Source organism: Dermatophagoides farinae, chromosome 3 (assembly GCF_024713945.1).
Source record: "Dermatophagoides farinae isolate YC_2012a chromosome 3, ASM2471394v1, whole genome shotgun sequence".
Classification (NCBI taxonomy): Eukaryota; Metazoa; Arthropoda; class Arachnida; order Sarcoptiformes; family Pyroglyphidae; genus Dermatophagoides; species Dermatophagoides farinae.
The window spans coordinates 3,875,276-3,896,569 of record NC_134679.1 but is presented as its reverse complement, the minus strand read 5'-3'; the positions used below and the strand labels follow the sequence as shown (position 1 = coordinate 3,896,569).

Sequence of the window (21,294 nt, the reverse complement as noted above, 5' to 3'; positions counted from 1 at the left end):
CTTATATACGGACTTGAAAGATATTGTCCACCTTTATCATGATCGGAATTATCGTCTTCGCCATAAATGGGAAATGATTCTGTTGTTCATATTGATTGTTCGATTGTCTTTCGTACCGCTCACTCGATTGAAATTTCAAAAATGGTGTTCTGTCTGGAACTATGATCCGATAAGCGTATTCATGATTAACGAATATGACCAACTTTATTATTATCTGTTTGTAATATGTTTAATGTTATTCATCTTGGGAATAATTGCTACAAATATCTTTCATTTTACTACACCGGTTGATACATGCACCATGCTCTATCCTTACGATTTGATTGTTCGTAATTTTGATCAATTTCAACAATGTATTTTGGATGATGACCAGAAAAAGAGAATCTGGCAAACAAGATTCGATCATAATATGAAATGGTTCATCGGTCGAGGACACTTGCCTCGAATGATCACAGAGTTTGCTTGCCGAATTTGGACCGATTGTCAATATCGATTATATTTCGATCATATTGATAAACAACTAATGAATGGCAAATTTCGATTGGTTTATTTTCCCTACATTGAATTTCGAGCTCGTCGATATTTGATTATATTGCAGATCTTATTGAACAGCTCCTTTTTCGTGTTGCATGTCATAGCTTTTCCGATTATGTGTCTACTATTCGCTCAATATTATCGAGGTCTGGCTGAACAATTCCATATGAATCGATGGTACAATAAAATATGGTTCGCTATCGAAGTGATTACACTCACTGATGCTGTTTATACATCAGTAGAATGTGGATTGCTGGGAGCAGGTATGGAATTGATAATTGGAGCATTTCATTATTTCCTAATAAACAAGTGGAATCCATCGCTAAAATCCATACGAATTCAAATGAATGCTATCAACACCAGTCAACGACGCCGTTGTCAAATGAATCGTGAGCTAAGTAAAATTCATAGAGATCATGGCCGCTTGTCTAAAATTTATCGAAAGGCATTTAGTGAAGCTTGGGGTTCTATTCTGCTAGTCTATCTCATGATCAGTATACCGATGAATGTGAGCATCATTTTACTATTGCGATCTGGAATTCTTGAAACCTTTGAATATATGTCTGGTTTTGTTGGTATCGTGGTACATACGATCATCACCATGGTGTTGATTGTTCCGATGTGTTTTGAAGTCGAAACATTACATCAAACTAAAAAAGACCTACCAGCCATTGTGCCCAACATAAGACACATAAGATTGAAGCTCAAATACGATGATTGGTATGGACGTCTAATTCATGGACCAAAATATGGCCCTGTAATTGCTACATTAGGATCGATAACATACAAAATGGCCTTAGAGGTAAAATACATATACTGATTATTAGAATCGTTTTTTAAAACAACTATATCTTCTAGCTATTAGGAATGTATATCGCTTTCTGGCTATTCACTTTAAGTCGATTGAAGAATCTCTAAAAGAACTACATTTTCGATGGTATCGATTCTATCGAAATATAAACGTGTTTTCTCGTGTTAGATTTCAATGAGCCTGATTTTTATGTGAATTTTTTAGTATTATAGTCATTTTTATCTTAATAAATCATAATTTATAAATCATAAACATATCTATACCATTAACTATAAAATAATGTCTCGGATGGAAAAGTCCAAAACTTTGATCCAAGTTTCCTCTGAAGATTGGCTACCAAATTCATGTTTATTTGCCAATTGTCATTCACGTGGTTTCATATCTGAATCTGGTGTTGTTTTTAATTTTGTGCAACGTTTATCCAAATGTCAAGAACCGTTGAGCCATTCGGAAATGATCAAAGCTAGCCGGAAATATCGTTCGGTCATACATTCATGGTACCTCAAAATTGTTGACGATTTAACTGCTCAGGATGGACAAATGACAGCAAACGATGATTTGATCCGACAATCGAATGTGTTACATCAGATGGAAATTGCCTGGCATTTGTGCGAAATTCTCTACATAAACGTTTCAAGTACTGGAACCTTGCTAGCACAATTATTGAATTGGATCAAATGGCATTTCACCTACTATGTAAAATTGGCTGACGAAATGATTGTGAGCAGTCTACCACAGATGCATGAAAACTATTGGGATATTATCATGTTTTTTGCCTTACGCGGTGATATGGAAAATGCGGCCCTATTGCTTGAATTGCATTCCGAATCCAAAAGTGATCCTATTTTTATGGTCGTTCAAGATTTATTGAAAAAATTTCCCATTATAAACAGTAGTAATTCATTTGTCATACATGAATATTATCTTCGATGGGGATTCTGGCATGAAAGCGTCGAACAAGCGATCGAGAATCATTCGACTAATACAAGCCAGAAACGTTCTCATCAACAGTTACTGTTGCTTTTGAAATTATTGGTTGGTGATTTAGAATCATTCAAATCAGTGAACCATCTTTTTCATTCATGGTATCAGTTGATGGTTTCATATGCCCTATTCACCGACCCTTGTCTTAAAAGTGATGTCGATATTCTCATAGAAAAAACAATGAACACCTATTATGAATCGTCCAACGATAGTGGAAAATCATTGTTCGATAAACTTATCCTTTCTTCATTGAACTACGATCTTATCGATGTTATTAAACAAAGTTCTCTATGCTTCGATGATAATTGGTGGTTCGTCACACATTTTGTCGACCTCATCTATAATTCGGCTCGTTATGCTGATTATCAGATTACCGATATTAGTTTGATAAGAGATTCGTTTGTAGTCAATTATGCCAATGCTTTGTTTGCTCACCGTAGAAGATTCTGGCAGTTGAGCATTGAATATCTGATTCATGTAGGTGAACAAGCAGCCGATCGACAACATTTTATCTTGGCTTCTTTGGAACGAGTTTCATTCGATTCAGAAAGTGAATTACAACGTTTGCTCACCACTTGTCGTCGTTTCGAATTTGGTCTATTGGAATTGTCTCTGTGCCGGCAACAAGCTCGAAAATGGTTACGTGGTTCACATCCAAAACTTGGTTCAGCTCTATTTTGGGCTATCCGTGCTAAAGATAAGTTGCTGATAAATCACATTGTCGATCAAATCTTGCGTCAATACCTTGAATCTAATCAGGATAATGATGTGGATGCAGACACTATCACTAACATTGGAGGATCAATTGTTCTATCTGAGCGGCTGATATTTCTCTGTAAATACCATGAATTCAGACAGCTATGTCAACGTGGCCAGTATGAATTGGCAGCCAAAATTCTCGTCGACGACATGATCACATCGAATGCCATACCAGATTTTTTTCAAACCAAAGTTATCGAAGATTGCCTTCCATTAATTCAGCCACAGAAATCACCCATTTCGATGTCCATGCCAGGGCCGTTACAACTAAATAGTAAACAGATTTCTAAACTTATCTCATCTCTGGAACAGGTCTTATATCGTGCTCGATCTCATTTTAGTCATGATGGCGACCAACTTACAATGACCATGTGGTCAGACCATTTCGGCAACCATGATCAACAGCAACGACAGGATAAGGAGGGTGATGAATCCTATCGACGTCGTATACAACGTATTGAAAATCAACTTCGCGTGGCTGCTGCCTGTCATCTAGCCAATCATTTTGTACTCTAATCTCTGTATTCATTATTTTCATTAAATATCCCTCACAATCATTGAAATAAACAATTCAGCCGGATACAAACCAAAACATTGGTCCTTGGCCAAAGCTTATGCGACTTGTGCACAGATGTCCGTTAAACAATAGTCATAGTCGGACCTAGCCCCTTAAAATCTCAGTTTTACAGAGCTCTATGGGCCATATGTCAATACATTTCCGGCCAGAAGTGTGTCAGATTGCCTTCGATTGTTGGCATAATGCTAAAGGAAAAGGGGCTGCACGGGCAATCATGTGGAAGAAGCATTTCTGCTAACAGCATAATTGTAAGGCATATATCCAGACGAATTTTTTTTTTTAATGTTTACATGCATTAAACTATGTCACATTTAAACATTTCAGTCTTTAATGTGACTTGATGCTGGTTAGTTGTGTGTAAATCATCAGCAGTGAGAAGAGAGCGTTTATATCCTCGTTTTGGCGCCAGTCATCGATTCTTCCTCGGTCATAACCTTTAACCGGTATCTTTTACTGAAAAAATTGATACTGTTTATTATTATTATCGTCAAGTCTATTCGTAGAAAAGACCGTCAAACTACATGTAGTATTATGGTGGTGCAGTAACAACGCCCAATACACTCGAATCACACATATGGATGGTAATCGTGTTTACTGGAACCAAGAATCGTATCAACACCTCTATTGTTTGATGAATTGTGCCACTACTATGTAATAATGCACCAGGATCCCGACTGATATCGGCATTTGTGAATATATGTTTGCTAGTGGTCACAACATAATACCGTTGGATGTGTGCCCAATATATCTTCTGGTATCGGCAGTGAACCACTTAAAACATACAAATACATACACTTGTCCCGTTTCTATTAAACGAATTCAGAATATGGTTTTTATTCTAGCGACCAAAATGTGTAGCCGCAATATTTTATTGAATCGATCAACACTACACATGTATGCAATAATAATATAAAGATGCTCTTACGATATTCGGGTCGAATATAAGTGAAAAAAGAATATTTAGAACAGTGCCAAATTCTATGGAATTGATGGCTGTATTTTGAGTATATAAAATGTTGACAAATATACATTGCTGTGTCTATGTGTGTGTGTTGATTTTAAAAAAGCAAAAGTTCATCCAAAAACAACATAATTGGTTTGTATAAAAATCAAACTTTTCAATGTGGTTTCTTATTTCGACCTTTCAATAATGGATCAATGATAGTCTTGCATTTGTGTGATTATTATTGTCTTATTATTATTGTATGATTGATTATTTGAGATATTTGATCACAAATGAGATTGCCTACCATCATCATCATCATCATCATCCATGCATTAAATCAAGTAAGTTTTCAATAAACCATTTTATCAACTCACTCATCAATGATATGAGTGTTTGTTTTATTTTCACTATTATATCAACTAAAATTTTTGATTTCAAACTGTCATCAATTACATTGTCCATGATATAACTGTCGTCACATCAAACAAACATATATAGATTTATTATAATGATTATCGATCATAAAATAAACGGAAATGACGATGTTTCCTTTTGATAGATCGATTTTGTTGATTGATTTGATGTTTTTGTCTATAATGAAAGTATGTGTGTGTAGTTTTTATTATTATTATTATAGCTTCGATATAACTATTGTAAAGGAAAAAAACAGCTTAACCGGAACTTGAAAGATCCGGTTAAACGTTAGTTGTAAACAATGATGTTTGCTTTGTAACACAATACTATTTACAATTGAATTTTTTTTTAATCAATAGATAGGCCTAGAGGCCATAAGTGATCAAAAAAAAAAAATTCATTCAGTTAGATTTTATAGTTCTAGTTCTTGTGAATTGAGATTGTTATGCCCACACATAGATTATTGTGACATACATATTAAATTTTGGTTGCCATAGCTTTACAATTCAATATAATTGGTTTGGCCGTATGGATGTTAATGAAATATTTATGAAAATATTCTACATCATTAAAGGAATTTGATGATGAATTTTGATATTCACATTCGAAAAATGGTGAGAGGCTGCTTCTAAGTTTTGAATTGAGTTACAAATGGACAAGTTTCTAGACTTGAATTATTAATTTTTTTTTTTTTGACATTTAAACATCATCTGAAAATTGGTTGTCTGGTTGGTTGACATTATTTTCATACAATTCATCATATAATTATAATAATCATTATAAAAACATCATCATCATATAACATGGAACAAATGATAACTGTGACTATTTGTGGGTCAATTGTGTTGTTTAAGCATTGTTGAATACCGCTCACCATTTGTGTTTATGTGTGTGTGTGTAAAGAAAAAAATGACAAAAACAAAATCTTTTTTTTGTCTTTCTCTTTTTCAAAATTCAGTTCAAACAAACATGTCGCCAAAATAATTTTCATCACTTTGTAATTATCATGAGTCAACTCTTTTCTTTCGTCGCAGTTTGAAGTATTTAGTCAATATGATGATTACTTGAATAAAAAGAACACATGAATCGTCAATTGTTTGTGCACAACCCACATAATGATTGAAACCAGAAGTATTTGTGTACACAAATATTTGAGCTTAAATTGTTTCTGAATATTAATTTTGTAAAAAAAAATGTTTACATTTTCATTTCCGGTTAAATATGGAGAGCCAAATTGACCGAGAATTAGAATAGATTCATAAATTGAAATAATCTATTTTTGGAATAACGACATTATCAAACAAACAGTAAAACCAAAACCAAAGAAAAAAAATTCACTTTCTGAATTGATAGAATTGTACAAAAACAGTACAAAAAATATATATAGATGACCAATGGCCATTCAAAATGACGCATTCAGATTATTTTTTTTTCTTGTTTGTTTAAAAATCATGTAAATGTAGACGTCATTTCTAAAAATAAAAATAAAAAATTTACCCACATCATTTTTTTTCTGTTCATTATGTATGTTTGATCAGCGTGTTTCTATATGAATGTATCAAATAATGGTGAAAAAAAATGAACCCGGTAGCTGATGTGACATTTCATTTTATTTTCTTTTGTTCCTGGTTCTATGCTATAAATGCATATCCGTTTCTTTTTTTTTGTTTATTTATTGATTTTCGAATCCTTTGTTTTTCCAAGTAACCACTTTTTCATTCTCATCATAATCATACACATTATGTGAACCATTTGAATCAATGAACTTTATATATGCTGTATATTTGAATAAAAAAAATTTGAATTTTTTTTTCATAATTGATAGTGTTGTCATGTGTGTGTGTGTGTGTGTGTGTGTGATGGTGTATAAGTGTTGCAAAAATTTTTCATTGATTGTCATCATTTTGTTTACTTCCTTAATCCGATTCACTTGAATTGTTTGTTTGAACTGTTTTTGGCTTTCTTTTATGCTATGAATCATTTCATTGTTTCCGGTGTAATTATTAAATCTGGCAATAATAATGTTGGACATGGTAACATTTGTTCATTCATTAAAAAAATTATTATACGAAAATACTACCATTGCCAATTCGTAAATGTGTGTGTGTGTGTGTGAGACAGGTATTTAGAATAAACTAATAATTTTTTTTTCTGTTTGTGAGAATTCATCTTGACATGTCGACATAAATGACGTTATGCATAATGGATATGCAACATCCATACAAAATTGATATAATTTGGTTAACATGAACAAACATTGCCTAATATTCCTATTGACTGTTGAAGTATGACGTCAAATGCAACCAACATTCATTCATTCAGTGTTTATGGTTCATACGCCTTTGGTTCCCTTTCCTGACAATTTGAATTGAAATTATAAATTGATAAATGCCATTGTCAATACTGATTCAGTTTCAATTTTTATATATATCAGCAGCCATCAACCATCCAGTTAGCTTGTTCCGTGTGAATATTCTATAGTTGCCAATCAATGGTGTAACGAAAAAATAAAAAAAAATCTCCCACAGTGGATCGGTAGACAATATCAGTGTTTGTGGATCCTATGAAGCGTCACACACACACACACACACACACACAAACACATTTTTTTAGGTTTCATTTTGATTCATTAAAAACATGTAAAATGATGTTAGGACAATTAGGATATTTTTTCTTTCGTTACATTCAGGCATGACAGATTTACTTTATTGAAAACTGAAAGGTCAACGTTATGTTTGAATTGAAAAAAACCTGCTATCCATTATATTTTTTTATTGTCTTTTTTTTAAAAAAAAAGTAGTACACACAAAAAAACGAAATTCTTATTCTTATGACACTATTTTTTCATTTCTAACTTAATTTATGATTTGTCAATTTTTTTTGTTTTGTTTCGTTTTTTTGGTTGTGATATGAGATGTCACCGATAGGCATACATAACTGACAGGATGTTGTTATGTTGTTATAATAAGAAAAAAGGCTTGGCCTTTGTTTTTTGTCACCCACACTTCCATATCATTTTGAATGTGATGAAATTATCACCCCCCACTATCTATCTAAGAATAGAATGAATCAAACACGTGATGGACATGGATATGGCCTATGGGTGTATATTTGTTTATTTGTATGTTGTAGGTACAGTAAAACGGTAGCATTGATGCTATACATTGTATAGTATACAATTTCTCTAAAAGACCTGTTTTTGAACAAGTTTTTTTTTGTCTGTTGGATAATAATAATAATAATAATGCTGGCCATATACTGGGAATGATAATTATATCCAATTACTGAAACACTGGCTGTCTTGTCGTGATTGTTACGCACACACACACACACACACACACATACACGATGATAATTACTTTACCATTGTGATTGTCGTTGATAACGTGAACAATCCATCCATTGAATAAATGTACATCATCTAAGAGAAAGAAAAAGAGAGGGGACAATTTTTTTTTCTATGACCAACCAACGTTTTCCGGTCATTAAATATAGTAAGACTGAAATAATTTACTATTCAAGCAACCAACCTGTCTTAACTATGATGAGCTACCTATGATTTGATTGTTGTTGTTGTTTAGTTTGAATAGACCATGATGATTGTCATACTGTCATTATTTTCTGTCGCATTGATGGTAATATCTTGAATATATTTGTCTGAATGGATGACAGGATGCCTTTATAATAATAGCAGGTTTCATTCATTCATTCTATTGTCCTAGAGTTTTCGCTTTTTTTTGTTGTTGTTGTTGTTGTTATTGTTTTGTTTTGTATCTTATTCTTTATGCTATGATTATTTTGGGCAAGAATTAGTTGCCAATAATCAGTAAATATATAACAGTTAATAGTGTTATTATTTTGTCAAAATCAATTTATTCAATCAATGATATCAAATCATTTATAGGATATTAAACAACCATTAGTGCAATAATATATCACACCATTTAATCATCAATGATAATGATAACGGTAAAATTTTCACATGCCATTTAGAAAAATCAATATTCAATATTTTCAATGAGTCTCTGTTTATAACATCAATTCATCATCATCATCATCATTCCAATTGACTTTTCATTCATTTGATTTCAATTATCTTCCATTATAATGATCTAATTGAGTTTTTTTTATTTCTTTTTGATTCTCACTCTTCCTATTATTTAGGTTTCCTATTTTTTTTTATTGTCTACTGTTATTTGCGTCCGTAAGGCATTATTTTCAATGATCTATTCGAATTTTTAAATGAACATACAATGAACAGAATTTCCTCCGGAACTAGAAGTTCGACCAACCTGCTGTCTTTTTTCTTTCTTGTTTCATAAAATCAGTTTGATTGTAAACTACTGACAAACGTTCTCTCGTGGCTATCTTTTTTTCTTCTCTTGTTGTTGTTGTTGTTCTGGAATCAAACCAAGCGTATCGTGGTAGATCAACTCAAACGACCTGACTATACGCGTGACGACGACCACAATACGACGTTCATTTCTCTTCATTTGATCTACACACGAGCAACATCAAGTTTGATTTTATCCATTCATTCATTTAGATTACCTTTTATTTTTTTTCATTCAATTCACCGCTTGATTGATCAGATCTGCCAATCGATTACCTTTCCACTCCATTAGTGTTGTGTTTGTTTGTTAGTGTGGGTGTGTGTGTGTGTTTGTGTAAAAAGAAACTATGTAAACGGCAATTTGAAACCTTTAAAGATGGCAAAGACGCCTAAAAACGAATCATCATTGGCGTCATCATCATCTTCAGCATCATCAGCGGTAGCCATGTCTACTATGGCTACAGCTAGTTTAGCATTTGTAGCTAATGGCAATCCTGCCTCTGTAGCCATTCCACCAGCCAAAAATCGTAAAGTTCCATTCAAAAAAGTTTTTTCCTCGAGTCAATTGACCACCAACAGCATCAACAATCAGCCACAACAACAACAAAGTCGGTCTTCAATATGTTCGATGAATTCGTTTCAGCTATTGAATCATGAGAAAAGCCATCTTAGCTCTAGTCTTCCGGGCATGTATGAACAGATTGCCGATGATGAGCAACGACAATCGTTGAGAACCACTAGTCAGAGACATGATGGCCATAGTAGTCGCCATCATGAAAAAGAATTCAATTTCAATGGTCATACAGTATTGACAAGACCTAAAGCTGTGATATCGACGTCAACTAGTAATAAATCTGAAAGTGGTCACCTGTTAAACACGATACCAATAGCAGCAATAGAACCATCATTGATAGGATCATTAGCATCATATTTGGCAGATCTAAAGCATTTTAATGCAGATAAATATTGCAAAGAAATTGAATTGATGCTAAAATATTTTGAAGATGCTGTCAGAAAGGATAAACTTGAATTACTCAATGGTTCCTGTAATATATTGATTGAAACAATTGCATTGAATTGTGCCCGATTACGTGATACCTATCTACATCTACAACAAGTTCAGCTTAGATTGCAGATTCTTTGTACGATTCATATGGAAGACAATGGCGATACGAATGTTTCTAACAAAAGGTTTGCCCAATTCGATAATTTTAAATCTGAATCAACTAACATTTTGTAATGCTCAGGACATCTCCCATCATTGAGGCTACAAATGAGCTCTACAAAAATCTTTCCGATCTTGTCAAATGGTCTGATGAGATCTATTTGCGTCAACAGGTTCGACATTTGTATAGCTCTGATATGGATCCAAGTCAATGGAACATGATGGATCATGCTAATGAACACAATGAACCGATTCCTCGCCAATTGATCGATGATGGTAGTCGAATTTCACGTTTAGTTTTCATTTCATTCAAGGTAAGTTCTAAAAACTATTTGGCCATAAAACTAATGAATTTTGTTGTCAATGCATAGAATCTGGTCAAAGCATATCGTAATCTGGAATGTGAATTACGAAAATGTTACCAAGACTATCTGTATAACAATTCCAAATTGGCTGATTACATAATGGCTGATGCAGCCAGTCAACGACTACAGGATAATGAAACATCCTTAGCTATGCAGGAATCAATTCAGCAAGCTATACGACGACGATCAATAACTCCACCACCCAAATATGATCGAATAGATTTAACGTTGGAAAACAGCCATCAATCAATTCGAAAAATGGCCAATGGATCGACATCGACCATCGCTTCTTTGTTATCATCAAATTCTTCACATTCAGCTACAACCAATAGTTCTACATCATCCACATCGCCATCCGCAATTTTCAGAACCCATAGATTCATTCCTAACATCATTTCGCATCAGGCTCAAAAGATGGCACAACATTTTGAATTGAAGAAGTTCCGTTCTAATGCTCAGCATGGGGGAAAAAAAGATTCATTATCCAGGCAGCAGGAAAAGGGCAGTCAGCAACATTTATCTGAAAATCAGACCATGCTCTCGTTTTTGTTCAGTCTTTCTAATTCATCTTCTTCATTGAAGCGTTCGGAATCTGCGAGTAATATTCATCGAATTAATACAAATATTTTATTACCTAAACACTTGTTGCAAATGTCAACGGAACCAAATTCTCCATCATCGAATCGATCACCTACATCTGACCGCCATCTTATTCCCCAACATCAACCCCGAAAACATTCGATCAATGAGGGTGTGCCGACAGACACTAGTCATCAAACTTATCAACCATTACCAACATTAAAACAAACTGTCGATTCCAAATCATTCGATGATCATCATTCATCAGATACGGGAACTTTGCGGCTACACCAAAGCCAACAATCGTCGAATTCACCAAAGAAGCAAACTTTAAAGACAAACTCTTCTTCTTCTCCTCCTCCATTGCCTCCCAAAACTTATAATCGTGGTTCAAATAGTACTACAACATCATCATCTTCATCTTTGAATAATTCCGGTCGCTCTTCGATTGCATCGAACACAAGTACCATGTCATCATCTTCATTGAATATGAGCAAAGATACAAACCTCAGAAATTGCCATAGTCGAATGAAAGATTGCGATTCAGGTTTCGGTTCATCGACATCAGGAATGCCATCGAATAGTAATCATTACCAACAACCGATCGAGAAACAAAATTCTATTGATTTTGCATGTCGAAATTTTGGAAAAGATCCAAAGACAGTTAAAGCTGAAGTGACGGCTATAGTCAGCAATACGCAAGACTCTGGTTATTCTCAAGTAACTTTGCGATCGAAAAAAAATGATCGCCGAAATCGTACAAGAACAATCCACGACAGTGTAGCTGATGATGAGAACAACAATTGTACAACGGCATCATCATCTCATACTATTGTGGAGTTGGATGGAAACAATGAAACTGAACGATGCTCATCATCGTCGCCACCACCATTACCAGCACCAGATTCTTTCCTATGTTCGGCCATAGAAACGCATGATTCTCTAACAAATAAGAATATAATGGAAGAGAAGGAAAATAGTGAAGAAAATATAATGCATAGCTACCCAAATCAGAATGCTGGCTCATCACCAACGTCTGAATGTTGTTGTTGTTGTTGTTCAAATCGATCGATGATTCGAACTTATCGAAAACCGGGAACAAATCGTAGACCATTATCAATGCATCAGCCATTGATAAAGAGCCGTTCATTGGCTGTGAATACCAATAATTCTATGCTGAATCGTCAACCAAGTAGTTGTTGTTGCTGTTCAACACAAATCGATGAATCTCATAGGCAACAATTACCACGAAGACCATCATTGTCAATGCATGAGACACCATCGTTATCTCCACCACCATTACCACCAAAACGTAACCTTCATGCTTACATGGGAATGGTAGGTAATTATTGTTCTCCTACCGTTGATCATTCTGGACATACAACACTTCGTGCAACCAAATCCATGTTCTGTGAAAAACCATCGCCTCTGCATATCAAAAATCATCACAATAGTCAAGCATCATCATCCAACAGTTCCATATCAACAGCAACCACATGTTCCAGTTTCTCATCGATTACTGATAGATTATCACAACCACACGATACATCCATTGTCGATCCAACCGATCAATATGAACATCTACCCATGGCTCCATCACCTCCTCCAGAATCTCCACTTCCGAATCTTCCACCCAGGCGCGGTCAAGTTATCGATCTATTACCACCTCCAATTCGATCACGTTCAACGGCTACAAATACTCAGGCAACCGAATGGCCAATTGCAATTTCATCAAGCGATCATGTTCAACCTCATTGTCAACACCACCATCCTCATCATGATCACAACCATCATCATCATCATCATAAGATATTATCTATTAATCCTATAGAATCAAATAACCAGCATGACCATTCTACAATCATAGATCAACAACGGTCTACGATAGAAGAACTAGATGAATCATCCAGTGATAATGATGAAGAAAGTATTGTAGATGAAACGAATCGAATTTGTTCATATTGTTCACTTGGAACTAATCATTCGGAAGATGAATGCATACTGGCTCAAGTAGATATATCATCCGAAATGTTTACGCTTGAAACGACAACTGATTCTGAAGGATCATCAGCAGATACACAAGCTGCACTTACTACGAATAGTAGTGAATTAATAACGACCGATATGATTCGTGGTGGTCAAATTGATGCTCTGATTATCAAAGCTACTCAAGCCAGCATGGATTCAGGTTAGTAAAAGTAAAATCTGATCATCTGTTTCAGGTTTAACCTACCCAACAAGCAAAAAATTACATCAAAAGGGCAATGTTATTATCATTCAGATGAAGACAATAAGGCCATATAATCAGAAAGCTCTCAAGGACAATTGCGATTAGACCATCTGTTCTCTCCTTTGCTTATGGTTTTATGTTAAAGTTTTCTCTCTCAACTCCTCCATCATTACAACAAATCCAATCCTAAGAGCAAATAATTGGTGAGAAAGCCATATGGATTCACAGCCATGAAAAACTTTTCTTCATTTGTACAAACACATATGCAACAAGCTTTTGCTTGGCAACAAGTGCATTTTATTTTCATACAAACGAAAAGTGAATATTTATGGCCATTGTGCGAATATTCCATTCATAACATTCCTGACATGACAACGGCCATTGATAGCACATATCGGGTTAGTCGATTCGGCACACTCGACACTTTTATTTAGCCAGCCAAGTACAACAAATCTTCAATGCAAAGCAGATTGAATCTACAAAAAATGCGACGATTCAACCCAATTATTATTTGTGCCATTAAATTTTTATGTTAATCCTCATCGTTGTTTGATACAGAATCCTAATAGATCAAATTTCATTCTTAATTATAACGGTTTGTTTGTCTTTAGATGATGAAACATTTGTCGATTGTTTCCTGAGCACATATCGTTCATTCATCTCGGCCAATGATCTCCTTACAAAGCTGACATTTCGTTATCGTTATTTTAGTGGTGGCCAAACATCATCATCATCATCATCATCGACTAATAATAATAATAATACAACAACCGATATTATAAGGCAATCCGTTGCCCGTAAAGTGGTTAACTTTATCACCCTTTTCATCGCCAAAATTTAGTAAGTCCTTCCAACATGTTTGTTACATTGCAATAATTTCATTTGATTTGAGTGGTGCTCATTCATTCATGATCGTGTGCATGAATTTCAATTTGATGATACACGATCATGTTCGATATACACCTTTGAATACTCCTAACTTCAACTGATACACTAAACATTCTTTTGTCCTTTATCTATTTTTTTTCTGTATAAGTATCTACGATTTCGATAAACAACTGTTGAATACAATGATGGAATTCATTTATCAACTTGTGAACAAAGGAGATCTGGTAAATGCAAAATTTTTGCGTGAAAAATGTTATGAAAAATTACGACTCAAAGAGCGTGAATTCCGTCGACAGCAACAACAACAACAACGACAATATCAATTACAATCTAATGATAGTTTTGATGGCCAACAACAAAATGATAACAACAATAATGTTGGACATGTTACATCATTCAAACCAATGACGGCTCCTAATGTGAATACTGTCGATATTGTTCACCTGAAAACGTGGAATTTGCTTGATTTTAAAGCTGAACATTTGGCCGAACAAATGACGTTACTTGATTCGCGGCTTTTTTATAAAATCGAGGTTTGTTTAATAATGCCATCTTATACGCCCTGATCTACCACCCACACACACACACACATATACAAACATATGTGTGAAGATAAAATTAGAAAAACGGCACATCTGTTGACGACCAACATTGACGAGTGAACAATCAATCAATGTCTTCATCGTTGATGTTCGATGTATGCCAAACATCCCACTCAATTAATATTGCCAGTGTCATTATATGAAACCAATAGTGTTTTCTGTTTAAACTTGTTTGGCTTTGTTTAGCCATCCTGATATATCGAAACCAATGGCTTCCTGGCCAATACCAGCCTTATAACAATCCTATAGTTGAGATATATCGATTAAATAAATACCAATAATCATTCCATGGCCCATGCTGTTGGCCTTTATTGAATGTGTGGCCCTACCAAGTTTGGATAAGAATTCAAAATATTTTTGCATGCCCAAATGATTATTATGCCTACTATGGCTTAATGATGATGATGCTGCCATTGTTTTTCAATGTTTGTTTGTGAACTCATCTCTATGTATTAGTTCCAGTTTTCAGTTTCATTTGTTCATTGAATTTATCGAGGGATCGAATATGTTGACTTTTAACTACATTAGCGTAGGCAGCATATTTTTCTTTGTTTAACATTTGATAGTGAAAGAGAAAAATACCCGAGTCTATATTATTAATCTAACAAATATTTTCATTCTTATTTAGCCTCCAGAGATCTTGATTTGGGCGAAAGAACAAAAAGAAGAATGTATCCCGAACCTTAGCACGTTCACCGAACATTTCAACAACATGTCCTATTGGACACGTAGCCAGATACTCAAATGCCAAGAACAAAAGGAACGAGAAAAATTTATGCTCAAGTTTCTAAAAATTATGAAATATTTGCGTAAATTGAATAATTTCAATTCTTATCTGGCTATTCTATCGGCAATTGATTGTGCTCCAATCAGCCGATTGGATTGGCCTAAAAATGTGACTGATATGATTAGAGAATATGGGTCATTGATTGATTCATCATCATCGTTCCGTACATATCGTAACATTCTGGCCAATTCGAAACCTCCTTGTATACCATACATGTAAGTTATACTTTGTCAATTTTTGACATCCCATTCACAATTTTTTATGTTGATTCCTTGACAGTGGCCTAATATTACAAGATTTGACATTCGTTCATATTGGCAATAGCGATATCTTACCCGATGGTAAGATTAACTGGTGCAAACATTACAAACAATACAAGATACTCTGCCAAATGGCGCAATTTAAACAATGGTAAGTAGACTATTGTTTATCCTCCCACATTAACAATTTTCTTTTACAATTACAGTCAATACTCAATCAACGAGAATGAAAATATAGTTGCCTTTTTTGGCAATTTCCAGGATTTCCTACCTGAAAATGTCATGTGGCAGATATCGGATTCGCTGAAACCTCGTTCGATAAACAGTTCAACTAGTCTGTCGGTGATGAATACCAATGCCAAAAAGAATTTGGTTCATAATGATTAATGGATCGTTTGAACAAACCTTTAGCAACCCTAGTCGCGGAAAACTGCCGCTGGTGACCAATTTTTAAAAAGCTAAAGAATATTACTATCTATTGTTGTTAATTATGATCCGCCGACAATTGTGTACATAATTATCTACCTGTTTGATTATTCATCATTCACTCTAATGGCATAAATACTACATTCAAAAACATACATTATGACTAAATTAATGTCAACGTTATTCATTTCAATCTGTTTGTTGTTAAAATTTTTATCCACAATATCTATCACAATGTTCTAGTTGTTTGCAAACGTTTTATATAAAAATTAATAATGGCCATTTCTGAATACTGGTCAGATTTTGTGTGTTGGCCGCCTCAAATAATAAAAATTTTGAACTCTGATGTATTCGAAAATTTTTTCACTCAGGTAAAAAAGAGCTTCTAGCTATTAAATTAGAACAAGTGAAAGTTTTGTTACAATAAAAAATTTTCAATTAATTAATAACCAGTGATTTTAAAATGAATGGAACCATATCTTGTAAGCAAAAAAAAAAAATAAATAATTTTTTGATCTTTAATTCGCGCGATATGCTTTTTTTCAATAAAGAAATCAAACGATACAATCGATAGTATGGAAATTGCGCCGTTTTTTCACCATCAACAACAGCATTGAACGGCGGCTTGCATGTTGTTTTAGTATTCAATAATTGTTATTCGAATTTCGTGAATTGAGCAAACTGATTTAACGTATCATCATGGAAAGCATTGAAGATTGTTTTGTCAAATTTTTTCTCCGACAAGCCCAAGAAATTGAACCTGATACCATTCAAACATTGATTGATCATGACTATCGAACAAAGTTGTCATTGACTGCTATGGATTTAGAACGAGATTTACCTTTGATCAAGGAAATTTCTTTGGCTCAACGATCCTTGTTACGCCGATATTTGGCTGCCTTACAAGAAAGTCAACCGTTTCAAGTAACATTGACCAAAGATCCACCTGTGGGCACGGTTTGTTACGACTATCAAATGGGCATCCCAATCAAGAAACGCAAATACGATGTCTACATTGCCGATCAAAGCTTTTCTTATTCTCAAGACAATGACAGAGATAATCCGGAAAATATGAACCGTTATGGAACGAACTTATCGGAAACACCATCAAAGAAAGTCTTTGATTCGATCGTACAGAGAATCAACAAACGAAAATCCCAAATCGGCAGTCATGCCAGTCCAGAAATGCAAACTAATACAGAACAAGACCAACAGATTGGCACTTCTGCTTCAACACTTAGAGTCCATTCGCCAGATATGATTGAATCGTCAACACGAATGGCTCATGATTTCGACAATATGCGTCCCTCGATCAACAATCATCGTAATGCACAGGAACAAAAACTATCGCAATTAACTGCTATGGAAGCATCGACAGTCCAGGATAGTGAGATGATTGAAGAACAAAATGTTAGTATTCGATCAAAACGAGGTAGAAAATCGCTTGTATCTCGAACTCCTTCACAGTTACGCTACGAAAAAATTCGACAATCGATTGCAGCTATCAATAACAATAGCGATGCTAGTGTCTCGCCTGAAGCTGTGGGAAAAACACGCCGATCAAAGTATACAGCACAATCAAAATCAGATTCTGAGAATGATGAGAAAAAACAAACTGTGATGACACCAGCAGAACGTGAGATACTGGCTCGAATTGAAGCAAAAAAACAACAAGTTAAAGTAAACACCAAATCACGACGAAGAAGGAAATAATGATACAGATGTTTTGATTAATTTTTCTGATTAATTGAATGATTTTACTTTACATATACAATTTAATTAAATCTTTTTCTTTAATGTGTAACAATTTTGTGATTATCCAATCAGTTTTTTTCATATCATCAACGCCGTGTACACCTTCGATATATTCACGTTGAAATTCATAATTACAAATGAATTTATGGTCATTGAATTCACGAAATAGTTCTCGTGCATTGATCTTTTGATTTGAACGAGCTTTCTCTTCTAATGTTTCCTGTAGATTTTTAATGCAATCGAATACGATAAATAAGTTGACCACATGTTTACGAGTGCCAGTAAATTCTTCTTTCATCGTGGTCACATTGATATGATGAGCGAAACATAGTACAATATCGTTGGCTTGTAGTTGAAATTCTTGACGTTGAGCCATGCTAAGCTTTTCATAATTTCGACGTATTTCTGTCAAGGCATTCGGTTCAATGAATCCTTCCAAATCATCCAGCTGGTTGTTGGCCAAATGCGAGGACACATGAATCAATGCCTGTAAACGACAATGAAAGAATGTAGATTTTTAATTTGATTCATAATCAACATACTTGCTTTGCACCTTCGACAAAATCTTTGAATGTAAAATTCCTATCAATCTGATTTCGTATGACCATATTGATAATGTAAAAATTCTTTAATGACATGAATAAATTCGGCATTCCTCTTGGTATAAAGTTCATCAGTAAAGGAATCGAACCTTGCTCATCATCATCTTCGTCACCTTTTTGGTTGTTCGAATCATCATCTAATTTCTCCGAAGTACCAGATGATGAAGAACTTAATGGTCGGATCGTTGTTCGTGATTTAATCAAAATTTTTTCCTTTATTTTATGGTTGACGCCTTTTGTCATTGAAACAATGGGATCAAGTGCTTGGATTATAGTTCGTTGTGATGAGAATTGTCTATTGATGCATTTAAACCATCGACTAGCGAGTGGTAATGGCCTGTATAAAAAGGGTTTGATGATAACCATTGCCTGATCAAAATAAACAAAATCAACTTCGAACAAATACGACCACAACATATGGGAAAAATGTCAGGGAAACACGATTGTTGAGAAGTTTTTCGTAAACAATTATTCGATATTTTGAATTCAATCGAACTTTATTCTGGGCTTATATATAAAGTCTCGTTAGTTACATTAATAAATGGCGATTACAATTCCTTGTTCCGTGATACTTGGTTCATGTTTTTCGAAAGTGATTTTCGACCAAGTGCTCCGTTTATAACGGTCGTGGCTACCTTTATCATATTTATTGTATTGATATGTTTAGTTCGTCTGTTCATTTCGCCATACATCCTGATGACAGTTTATGATGATTGTAACTTTCTTAATTATCAACATCAATACGTTCTTCGTTTGCTATTTGCCGGTATTTCATCTACATATGAACCCGAAACGACAACAGTTACCGTACGGATCGATCATTCAATTCGACGTTGTCGAGACATTCCATTCATGCCAGAAATAATGGATCGTGCCACTTTGTACAAAGGTCTACATTGTGCCAAAATATTCATCCGTACTTGTGAACGATATCAGGATATCAAATGTGTCACCCTGTATCATAATGGCCGTGGTTCAATATTGGTCGATTCTGTTGAGCTACAAGATGTGGACCAAGCTAATTCAATAATTGCTACTGTCCAATTTCCAATTGGCGAAGAGCATTTCATGCAAAAAGTTCGAGCCTTTCCATTTGGTCGTGAAAAATTGACCGAAATAGAAGATGACATACGACCCACAAGCAATGTAACCTGTTTGGAGACCTATTATTTCATTTATGCATCCTTGAACATTATATATGCATTGAATGCATTTACTTTCATGTCTAAATGTTCTCAACCTGGCGCTGAATGCCGTTTGCAGATGATATTCGTGCTTGGTTTGATTTCCTGTGGACTAAGTTGTGCTGCGTTTATTCTTCTCATCCTGCCTTTTCGTTATGTCATCAAAGTCTATTATCATAACAATATGGGTCGAGGATTCTGCAAGTTGGCACGATTCGTCTACCTACTGATTGTGCTTCTAAGTAATCATTTTTATTTCATATTCTTACCTATACTTACATTCATTTATACAATAATCGTTTTAGTTGGTTTCATGACTGCTGGATTCGCGTGCGAACTATCGACCAAGAATCAATTCCACAGAGTGAACGAAGCGAATCATTTGTTCCGCGCTGATACATTTTGGTTGGTGACCACCGGATTCAGTGTTTTCCTTTATTTCTGTGTCGTTTGCATGGCCATACCATTAGCCATTTGTATCAATTACATTCAATTACCATCCGACCAACATTGGCGTCAACAGCTACAAGATACATGGGCTCGTGCACAACGACATGGCCATGGACACAAACAACGACGACGTCCTGTGGCCAACAATCGGAATCGATGGCATAGTTATCGTAGTGATGAAGCACAATCGCTTGTAACTAGCCGCAATCAACCAGACAACAAAGGATATGAGGATGATCGTCGAATCACCACAACAACTGATACATCTACCGATATGGATAGTTATTATAATATGCTTATCAAACGTAAAAATGAAATTAAATCCATTTCAACATTCGTCAAACCAGGTTTGTTAGCCGGTGGAATACGAAGACATTTCAAACGACAACAACGCCAAACACCAGTCGGAGCCACTATCGCGTATGGACATGATAACTTGACATTAGGAAAATATCATAAGCCAACAAACGATAAGCCGCGACCGATTGAAAATAAGAAACAACCGGCAAGAAACGATTCACTACATCAATTTAGTTCTGCTGGTGAAGATTATTATCAATTAATGTTGAAACACCAAAAAGTTCGATCCGTATCACAATATAAAGCTTTGGCGAATAAATGATGATGATGTTCTAATTTGCGA

At 34.8% G+C, this 21,294-nt stretch overlaps 5 protein-coding genes across 6 annotated transcripts; 4 read left to right on the top strand and 1 right to left on the bottom strand.

Moving 5' to 3' along the window:
• Positions 1-777: 777 nt before the first annotated feature.
• On the top strand, positions 778-3,680 carry Nup75 (nuclear pore complex protein Nup75). The gene is made up of 2 exons (XM_047058160.2): positions 778-1,336; positions 1,393-3,680. Exon 2 carries the CDS (start codon positions 1,625-1,627, stop codon positions 3,602-3,604), a length of 1,980 nt encoding a protein of 659 aa, XP_046914116.1. The 5' UTR covers positions 778-1,336; positions 1,393-1,624; the 3' UTR covers positions 3,605-3,680.
• Positions 3,681-3,816: 136 nt separating this feature from the next.
• Positions 3,817-17,006, top strand: LOC124494883 (uncharacterized). 2 transcript variants are annotated; one of them, XM_047058159.2, is made up of 10 exons: positions 3,817-4,108; positions 4,174-4,952; positions 9,190-10,549; positions 10,606-10,837; positions 10,895-13,655; positions 14,309-14,537; positions 14,734-15,118; positions 15,816-16,189; positions 16,254-16,385; positions 16,441-17,006. In XM_047058159.2, the coding sequence occupies exons 3-10, from the start codon at positions 9,735-9,737 to the stop codon at positions 16,619-16,621; spliced, it is 5,109 nt and encodes a 1,702-aa protein (XP_046914115.2). In that variant the 5' UTR covers positions 3,817-4,108; positions 4,174-4,952; positions 9,190-9,734; the 3' UTR covers positions 16,622-17,006. The 2 variants fall into 2 exon arrangements, with proteins under 2 accessions (XP_046914115.2, XP_075585130.1); XM_075729015.1 differs by having other exon boundaries at positions 4,169-4,952.
• A 353-nt stretch (positions 17,007-17,359) lies between these two features.
• Positions 17,360-18,464, top strand: LOC124494886 (uncharacterized). Its single transcript, XM_047058162.2, has one exon. The coding sequence runs from the start codon at positions 17,360-17,362 to the stop codon at positions 18,371-18,373; it is 1,014 nt and encodes a 337-aa protein (XP_046914118.1). The 3' UTR covers positions 18,374-18,464.
• On the bottom strand, positions 18,395-19,462 carry LOC124494887 (m-AAA protease-interacting protein 1, mitochondrial). The gene is made up of 2 exons (XM_047058163.2): positions 18,958-19,462; positions 18,395-18,902 (listed from the first exon to the last, which is right to left on the bottom strand). Exons 1-2 carry the CDS (start codon positions 19,432-19,434, stop codon positions 18,423-18,425), a joined length of 957 nt encoding a protein of 318 aa, XP_046914119.2. The 5' UTR covers positions 19,435-19,462; the 3' UTR covers positions 18,395-18,422.
• A 121-nt stretch (positions 19,463-19,583) lies between these two features.
• LOC124494885 (uncharacterized) lies at positions 19,584-21,284 on the top strand. Its single transcript, XM_047058161.2, has 2 exons — positions 19,584-20,443; positions 20,507-21,284. Exons 1-2 carry the CDS (start codon positions 19,597-19,599, stop codon positions 21,271-21,273), a joined length of 1,614 nt encoding a protein of 537 aa, XP_046914117.1. The 5' UTR covers positions 19,584-19,596; the 3' UTR covers positions 21,274-21,284.
• Positions 21,285-21,294: the final 10 nt, after the last annotated feature.